Raw genomic sequence first — 9,524 nt, 5'->3', positions numbered from 1 at the left:
CCTGCCTCTATTCATCTGGTATTACTTATCTGCAGCAGCAAAAGGCAAATGGTTTCAGGGAATGATCCAAAGTTCCTCCTACGGATCCCTCCTAGGAGGAAATGCCTGATTTAGAACCCACCACTCTGTAAGCCAGCCAAGGTTATCTTTCCCCCATGTGGATTACTTATTGCCAAGTATTTTGAAAAATCATTCTTTGCAGTCAGATTTACCACCAATACCTTTATTTTTTGGGCAAAGATGCTTTATCTGCATAGTTTAACCACATTTAATTAACTCTCCTTACTTAATTTGCAGAACTATGCTGCCTGGTATCAAAGAGCAGGTGAACTCAGGGACAGTTATTCCTGAAAGAAGAGAGGCTACACACAGCAGGAAAACATGACCGGGCTGAAATGAGGGAGGTTTTTTTTCATTTGTTTTGGTTTGATTTATTCTTTTAAACAAACAAACACACACACCCCTTCTCCCTAAACACAACAACCACAGGCAGAAAAAAGAAGGTCACTTTCTTTGAGCATTACAAGCAGCAGCTGCTGTGCAGGGAAGAGATGCAGCGAGGGCTTGAAGTAGTTTGTGGAGCTATGGGGGAAAAGGTGACTATCCTCAGGATCCCGATGCACGGCAGAGCAAGCTTCTCCAGAAGGAAGAGATCCTAATCTAGTGATGAAAGTCCTGTCCTGTAGGAGAGAAAAGCATCTTGCTTTACACAGCCATGTTTTCGTACCATCTTGAAGCTCTTCTAACTGGTTATTAGACCGTGCAGCAGAACACCCTGCGCGGCGACTTCTCACCGTGCTGACCAGTCCATTAGCAGCAAGTAACGCTCAGTGACTGAGGGCTTCCTTGAGAACCACTCTTGCCCACTTCAAAGGCGCTGAAGGTTTCCACTGCCATAGCATGTTGCCTCAGTGTCCTTTTCCAGAAACTAGGGAGAGGAAAACTAGGAGAGGAGCCAACTGCAGACTTAGAATAAGCTGAATGTTTTAACATGAAGACAAGGAATTGAAGCTCTTCAGTTTTTTTTTTTTTTTTTTTTAATTATTAAAAACAGATTGGCCTTGACTGAAAAACTGACTTACTGTTCTGTTAACTCAAGACACATTTATTTGTCACTGCTGCTCTTGGCTTTTATGTGCTCAGCAACACCAGTCAGTTTTCTCTCCTCCTTCAACTCAGAGCATGACTTGCTTCAATCGGGACCAGAAGCAAATGGGTTAATATAAGAAGCCTCATCAAAACTGTACTATTTCACATACAGTTTTTTCATTGCAGCACTCCGGTCTTTTTTTGCACTACCACTACAAGCAGGTCTTTCAAAGGTACTAGACTGAGCATGAGTTTCAGGGTAAGTAGCTGTCTTTGCCCCTCTCTTCTCACTGCAAACTCCCTTGAAACCATGACCCCCCTAGGAAGCTCCCTTACGATAGGATTCCTTCTTTGACATTTTATGGTTGGACTGGAGCTTAAGGGTCTTTTCCAACCTTAATGATTCTGATAATTTTTGTAGCTTGTTCAGAGCTTTACCTAGGCATATCCAATAAATACATTGTTTTGTACTGATCAACTGTAGTGTCTGTTACATCAGCAATCAAAACTGTGTGTCTCAGATCTGTGAAGGCAGACTCCCTTCTCTTTCCACTCAGCAGCTGCATTAAGTTCTTGTCTCAAGATGATCACTGCTGTTAGGAGTCAGTCCAAATATAAAGTCTTCTGGCAGCGACTGTGGAATCATCTGTGCTAGCTGGTCATCGTAGGAACCAAGAGTCCACAGCTTCTCCAATTCATAAGCCTCTCGTGTCTCTGGCAGCATGAAATGTGTCACTATGCTACCTGCACAGAACAGAAATTCACAATTAATCAACGTGAACTGTAGAGCACTACTACACTTTCAGCTGCACAAAGAGTTCAAGTCTTCCACCTCCATTCTGGCTAGATATAACAGGTCAGCTGATGCAGGTCTCTTCCTAAGTTGCAGATTCCAGTTCTTGAACAGTGTTAGGAATTGGTCGGGCCTTCAAAAGACTCCAAGATTACAGCCAGAAGAAGGAGAGGAACAATACTCTGGTTTAAATTAAAACACTATCACAAGACTCCAGACCAAAGAAGTTATGACTTCTAGGGGGCAGAAGGAAGTAAATCAAAAGAAATTTCAGTTGAAAGAGTCTCCTTTGTAAGGTTACAGAGGGACTTTCAGCTTTCCTATATTACCAACAATATTCAGCTATAGCCAAGTAATTTTCCTTAGCTGTGCTGCTCAGCTGCTTTTTATAAGGAAAGGGGTTCAAACTTTGATGTAGTAGGGTTTTTCTTACAGGTTTTCATTAATTCTGTGCAAACAATAGTAGAGAACGTTAATTCCAGTGTACTTCTAATGCACATTTTTTCTAGTTATGCCTTTAAATGTCAATTGGTTTTCAGTTATAACTATCAAAATCATTGACAGTAAAGTAACCAAGGCTTAACATTACTGGCTGCAGCGCTCCTCACCCACCCATGCTCTCTTTTAAGCCAACACACAGAGTTAGAGGGTGAGATTCTAGAGCTAGCAGCGAAGGAGAAATGCTTTCTGAATGCAAAGTCTTTCATGTTTGTGCAGAGAGTTTCACACTTGAAGAATAAAGAATTCAACTCAATTTCTTAGGACTAAGGTTTTACCCCGTGTCATGGTATGACCTGGACAGTGGAAAAATCTGTTCAGTGGTTCACTACTAGGGCAGCATAGAAAGAGCCCCCGCTCACCCAAACAGGGATTACAGAAACCTGAGAAAATTGACTGAAGTAGCTTTTCTCTTTCCACTACTGTTATCTTCAATTTATTAAGACCTGTTTTGGCCACTGAAGAGTAGTTACTGCTTTCTTCTCAGTGCCAACGATCTTTAGTGAAAATTTTTTAATATCTCAATGAGTTCAAGCAACAACAACTGGAATTCCAAAACAGCAGAGTATTATGAACTCTCCACAGCAACCAGGATTCACAGTGAGATGCGTCCTTCAACAAAGAGCTCATGCAGAACGTCACACTCGTCAGATTCACAAATATTTACCAAAATCAATGCACAGCCAGTCATCTGTTTCTTTCCCTTCAATCTGAGTATGAGGATCATTTTCTTCTTTGTAATACTTGTACTGAAAGAAGCAAAGGCAGAAAATTAAATACCTTGCATTTACTTAAAAGCACTCAAATTAACAGATAAGCTGGACTTCGATGAGCTGTCTAGAGTTGGTTTAAATCTTAAATGGGTTACATTACTTCACACCGGTTCTGGGGTCTGCCTAAAAAAAAAAAAAAAATATACACTTGCAGCACTGGAAAATCAGTACAGATTTCTCAATGGGATTTAGGATCAAAGGTGGAATCCTAATGCTCAGAATTCCCATAAAGTTATCCATGAATTTTATAGGTGTCCATTTTTTCTCAGGATGAATAATGAATACAATGGCTTTGCATTAAAGTAGTCTTTCAGTTACCGGTTCCCTGTAGCTGCCATTACTGCTAAGATTTATTTCTTTTCGGATACTTTTCATTGTTGTTTTCGATTGGCTAGGTAAGGATGCAGAAATGGAGATGCCAAGCTTATCCTCTTCTCAGATGGAAGTGGCGGGGGAAGAAAACAAGTTTCAACCCATGCTGTGAGGAAAGCATTTAAACAAGCCTCCTGTCTGTTGAGTCCACGCTCTCAACACTCATTGCAAGATGCGGGGAAAGCAAGACCCGCACACAGGTTTCCAAGCTACGAACCACTCTGAGAGAGAAGAGGGGGCAGCTCAAAGCACAAATGCAACACTCAGCTAGGGCAAGGTAATTGGTTCCCTATGCAACATGGTGGCTTTCACAGATGCCAGCTTGAGAGGCTCAGCTCTCCCCATCTAGTATGTAAAGAACATGGAACCCACCAGAGCTGAAGAAGTTTGACAAGTAGAGGCTTAAGTACTGTCACTATTGGAACTGTCCATAACCTACTTGGTTCTCTACAAGAAGCGGCAATAGGGAAAAAAATAATGGAGTGAAGCCAACTGCATCTTCACAGAGCTCCTTTATTCAAATTTCTACTTTATTCCTAGTATTCTATTTCTAGCATTTCTATTTATTGATCAGTTAATCAAGATAATATGGAAACCTTTTTCAAGCTGAAATTAAAAAACAAGCCAAACAACATTTATTTCAGCACAAGGCCACGAGGAAACAGAGAGTGAGACCGCATGGCTCTAACAGTTCTTTCTGCCATGAAAAGACAAAAACCAAAATAACAGGTTCTAACAGCATGCCTGGCTAGCAAGTAAGTCCCACTTTTTTCCCCATTGTGAATGCAATTATCACAAAATGCAACTGTTCCTGGTCCTTCCCACACAGTGCTAGCTGATGGACAACGGCCCCAGTCGGCAAAACAGAATGGAGAACTTTCAAAAATGTAATTCAGAACTAGTTCTACCTTCCTTTCTTTAAAATAGCTTGTGAGATATCCTCAAAAGCAGGTAATTGTCAAAGACTCTCTGAAAGTCTGCTTAAAATACTAAAGAGCCCATGTGCACTGCCATCAGCTATCTAATAGAGGTAGAAAGGCAGATTTCCACTACAGGTTTCCTTCAGCCTCGCCTTTAAAGGCTGTGTAATGGTGAACAGATTATAATGAAGCCAAGTGTTCGTTTCCTCCTCTAACACGAAACCAGATGGGAAGGGGTAAGCAGTAGTTGAGACTTTAACATCTGCAAGCTCCTGGAAGAAAAGCAGGAAGACCTCATGCTACACATGGGCACCTCTGCATTTTAGTGTAAATCATGCATTACCGTAACGTTTTAGGTATGGTAACGGTAAAGCCAGTCAGCTGCCTAGGACCACTCCCAAGCACCTGCTCTGCTTGACATCTTAAGCTTCAGTTTACTTATTGCCTAGAAAACTTTCAATGCCAGGCAAGCTCAGCCACTCTGAGTACTTGGCCAGGCTTCCTGGTTTCTCAGGATGCCCAGGAGGACACCACTTCTCCCCAGACGCTCTGCCCTTGCAGAAGAGCTGCTCTTGCAGCCACCAGAGGGAGCAGCCAGTTGTAGCACAGGCGTGTTTTTTTGCGGGTGGGGTGGTATTCACTGATCTCTCCTGGTTTGGGGGAGATGGAGAGCTGTTGATTTAAGACTAACAAGTTCTGCAAATAATGTAGTACATATTAAGCACTTCAATTCAGTACACCCAAATCACACTAATACAACTTCTAGCTTGAGGCAAAATTTTAGTTTGCAAAGATGCATCAGTTCCTGCAGAGAAGACAAGAAACTCCCCTCACCTGCTCAGAAAGGCACTAAAAAGCAATACCAACTCCCCCTCAAGTCTCACAGCTGAAACCAAGAGGACTGGAAGGAAGAAAGTAAAACTAAGAGCCAAAGGAAAAATGGGGTCAGGAAGGGAAAGAAAGTGTGTGAAGAGAAGGCAAACTATAAGTTGAGTACAGACAGCTGACTGAGATGAAGGCTAGTCATATTCCTCACACTGTGTTTTCCAACAGTCTGCTGTCTCTTTTCTGGACAGAGAATTTCACCCTCCCCTGAGTCTGATCCTTATCCCTAAGCTCTACTGGTATTTTTATTCTGACCTCCATTTTTGTAGTGAAAAGCTCACATTCCGCCAAAGCCAAACAGCGCAAGATTTCCATGCAAGGATGGCTGCTGCTGCTTCTCCTTCTCTCCCGTGCATGCACAGGATGGTGTCTATTAACTAGCAGTCTGCTTTAGTAAGCCCATGAAGGGATCAGGGATTCTGTGCCTCATAACATGCCATCTTTTTGCCAGGCTTAAAATATACCCGAGACCCTGGAAATTTTAGGGGTTAGGGTTTGAGAATAGTCAGATTAAGCTATTTTGAATGAGTGGGAATAGCCATGAAGCTTGCTGGATGGAACACAAATGGTGATCGTGACTTGCATCCACTTTTCACATCACTCTTGTTCTAGTCACTGAATTGTGTTAATGTCATCACTGTTCTAAATGCAGAGATCTGTTTTTAAAATATATTCTCTACATTTTGAGTAGTACCACTAAAGCAAAAAAGCACGGTTAGTTGCTAGATGCATTCACAACTAAATGACGTAAGGATAATTAGTTTCATTTTGCCTCGTACACTCCTATACGTGCAATCCTGGGGAAATTCCTTTCACAACATTTAAAACCATTCCCCAAAATTCAGAGAGTGCAGTAGGAACTGGCTTACCATTTTCAGCATGTAATGTGCCATTGCATGGAGATGTCGTGTTGAAGATCCGCTCACAATTATAAAATAATTACAGTATTTAATTTCTGGAGGGAGCTGGATGACACAGATATCTTTAGCATTTTCCTGCCTCAGCAGAGCCACAACAAAATCAATGTTGAACTTTGGAAGAACAGTCTCTGGAACAGAAAAAAAAAATGATACAGTGGCAATTTATCTTTTTAATTGCAAAAATCAACCCCTTAAGAAAACATAAAATAGCAATGGACTGAATAATAGCCTAAGCTAGCCACTCACTGTGGAGTTTGGTCTGATACTGATAATGCAACATGAACTGCAGATTTTTAAAAATAATTTTTAAAACCATCAAAGTTGAGAATGAAGCACTCTTCTGGTAAATAACGCTCTATCACTAGATATAGCAGTTAGCAGACATCAAAGTTTCTTTTAGGTAACTTATTTCTTGTTGTTAGTACTTAACAGTACTGTCATCAGATACTTGTCAATTAAGATGAATGAAACTTAAGTACTTCAACAGACAAAATTAAAAACATTTCAGAACAATGCTTTTCAACAGGCTTGTAATAATACATAGTGATGAAATTACTTGAAAGTCTTAAGTAGATGAAATCAATACATTGGAAGTGAAGCTGATGTGATGCAGTGTGAAGGTACTTTTAAACTCCATACTGAGTAAAGCCACTTTTTGTCTTTTTCCCTACCCTGTTCTGCCAGAGGATTACGATACTGTAGACAAAGCTTTAGTCCTTCAGCTGTTTAAGCAAGTCAGCTTAGAAACTGGTAAATTAGTGCAACTACCTCCTGTTCACACCATGAAATCAGTTTATTTCTAATTTGCCCTAATTAGCTAGATGCAACTTGTGTGCATACTTAAGGCATAATTTGAATCTGTCAGCAATGCGTGCCTGCCGCTATAAAGTTAACGTTAGGGCAGACCCAGCATCAGCACAAAGCTGAGCTTTATATTTACTAATATAAAGAAAAAGCCAAACAAAAGAACAATAGCTACACATAATTATATGCATGAATGGGGATATGAAATTGGATCAGATCTCTGTAAATGAAAGCCTTTGAGCTTAGGGACTCATGCACTCTTTCAACTTTTGCTGTGGTCACACATGCAGAAAATTAGCAGTGGCCACAGCTCCTCCAGATGCAGTGGTTACAAAAGTTAAATATTTGCCTGGTGGCCACATGCGAAGTCTCTAGTGCCTAGTTAGAGAATGAATGGTCTAAACAACCCCAGGCACACTCTGCCACACTGAACGTCATGCTCAGATCCAGGCTAGAGAAGACTTGCAGAACAGCTACAACGACAAACCAGCTCTGCGTATACTCGTAACCAGCCATCGTGCCACTAAAACTGTTATCTATACAGGGAAATTTCTTTGTGGGCGTACATCAGAGATATACTCAGCACCAGTATCCTCAAAAAAGTTCCTGTATGTATCTACACACAGGCTCAGCCTACGCTAGCCACCGCCTCCCTGCTTTACAGCGGGATTTAGGAGGTGATGCTGGCTCGGTACAAATGCCATGACCCTGAGGCCTGTGGTCCCAGACAAGGTGAGGGCAATTCCATGGCGCTAGGCAGCTCCAGGATCCTCTCACAGCTGCAGAATGAGATTCCATGAGTCCCAAACAGTTAGGTTCTTCCCGAGGCGTTACATTTCACAGAGCCAGAAGAGCACTGGGCAGAGCCGAGGGCCTTCGGGTCGGCGGCCACCTTGACCTGCCACCTCACGACCACACTTGAGCCTGCCAGGCCAGCGCCTTACCTGGCAACGCAGCCCGTGACACCACGTTAACCAGCGTTTCGCACCCGCAGAGTTACCAGCTCTGAGGGAGCCTGAGCAGCGCCTTACTAGCAGGGGAGGGCCTGCCCGGGGGAAGGCCTGCTCGACACACGGGCTCCCTCACCCGCTGCGAGCCTTCCGAGAACACCTCGATTAAGCTTAACAACCACGAGAGAACCAGACCGAAATACCAAGCGGGAAGTCAGAAGGCCCACGACCGAGAGGACTCGCTGGTTCACCCCGGCAGCTCGGCCCCCCGGCCAGGTCACCCTTCGCTGGGCCCTACCTGCCGCCTGGCGCTGCTCCGCCGCCGTCACCGCCCCCAGCGCCCCGGCTCCGCCGCCTCCCGCGCCTCGCACCGCCGCGCAGCCCCCGCGGGGAGCCCCGGCCAGACGGGAGGGCGGCTCCGGCCGGCGGGCGCCCCCCGCCGCGGCGCAGAGAGGCGGCAACAGCCGGCGCCCCGCCGACACCACCCGCCACATGCCCGCCGCCCCGCTCCGGCACCGCGGCCCGCCCCTCCCCGGCATGCCGCCCGGCCATTGGCCAGCGGCGGAGGCGCTCCTCTCACCTCATTGGCGCGTTCTGTTGTCGGTCGGGCAGGGTCGTTGGGCGCGTGCGCGGTGGCGGTCCCGGGGCGGTGGCGGGCTGAGGCGGCGGGCGCTGTCGGTCCGGTCCCGCACCTGCGCTGGCGGCCGGGCTCCGGGTACGCCGCGCTGATGGCGTATCTCGGCCCTGGGGAGCCCCGCGGAGAGTCCGGTGTGGGGGTTTGGGTGTGTAGATGGGAACGCCCGGGGCGGGCAATGGCGCGGCCTCGCCTCCCCCGTCCGCGTCTTGCGCTTCCCGTCGGTGTTCTTTGAGGGGTGTCAGAGCCGCGTGGCGGTAAAAAGGGTGAGGGACGGGGCCTGGACAGCAGCAACCAGTGCTCCGCTGTGATGGTTTGTTGGGGAGCCCAAGAGGTGCAGACACAACACCTGGGTGCTGGCGTATAACCCCTAATCCCAGTTCATGCCTTGTGCCCCCTCTTAAATGCCATGGTTTTGCCTAAAAAGCTGCAGCTAGTTTGAAATGAATACATTTTTCTTGGGAAAGTGTATTTTACAGTTGTATAATTCCCACATAGTGTTAATGGGCGCAGGATGGTAGTCTTGTTATTCTTGCTTTGCTGTGGAGAATGTTGTTGGGAGTGTAATGGTAGGACACGGGGTAACGGCCTCAAACTGACAGAGGGTAGATTTAGATTGGATATCGGGAAGAAATTCTTTACTGTGAGGGTGGTGAGGCACTGGAACAGGTTGCCCAAGGAAGCCGTTGGTGCCCCATCCTGAAAGTGTTCAAGGCCAGGCTGGATGGGGCTTTGAGCAGCCTGGTCCTGTGGGAGGTGTCCCTGCCCAGGGCAGGGGGTTGGAACTAGGTGATCTTTATGGTCCCTTCCAACCCGAACCATTGTGTGGTTCCGTGAAAAAGCTATGACATAGGCAAGTTCAAATGTTTGTATTTACCTGTGAGTA

The 9,524-nt window shown here is 45.4% G+C and overlaps 1 protein-coding gene across 2 annotated transcripts; it reads right to left on the bottom strand.

Annotated features, from left to right (window-relative positions):
• Positions 1-213: 213 nt before the first annotated feature.
• Positions 214-8,526, bottom strand: MALSU1 (mitochondrial assembly of ribosomal large subunit 1). Of its 2 annotated transcripts, XR_010069849.1 has the most exons (5): positions 8,303-8,526; positions 6,200-6,378; positions 3,048-3,129; positions 795-1,833; positions 214-680 (listed from the first exon to the last, which is right to left on the bottom strand). XR_010069849.1 is itself a non-coding variant. In XM_063325007.1 (4 exons), the coding sequence occupies exons 1-4, from the start codon at positions 8,496-8,498 to the stop codon at positions 1,655-1,657; spliced, it is 636 nt and encodes a 211-aa protein (XP_063181077.1). In that variant the 5' UTR covers positions 8,499-8,526; the 3' UTR covers positions 214-1,654. The 2 variants fall into 2 exon arrangements, 1 of the variants encoding a protein (XP_063181077.1); XM_063325007.1 differs by having other exon boundaries at positions 214-1,833.
• Positions 8,527-9,524: the final 998 nt, after the last annotated feature.

Source organism: Chroicocephalus ridibundus, chromosome 2 (assembly GCF_963924245.1).
Source record: "Chroicocephalus ridibundus chromosome 2, bChrRid1.1, whole genome shotgun sequence".
Lineage (NCBI taxonomy): Eukaryota > Metazoa > Chordata > Aves > Charadriiformes > Laridae > Chroicocephalus > Chroicocephalus ridibundus.
The sequence above is the reverse complement of the archived record's forward strand: the minus strand, read 5'-3'. Positions and strand labels throughout refer to the sequence as shown.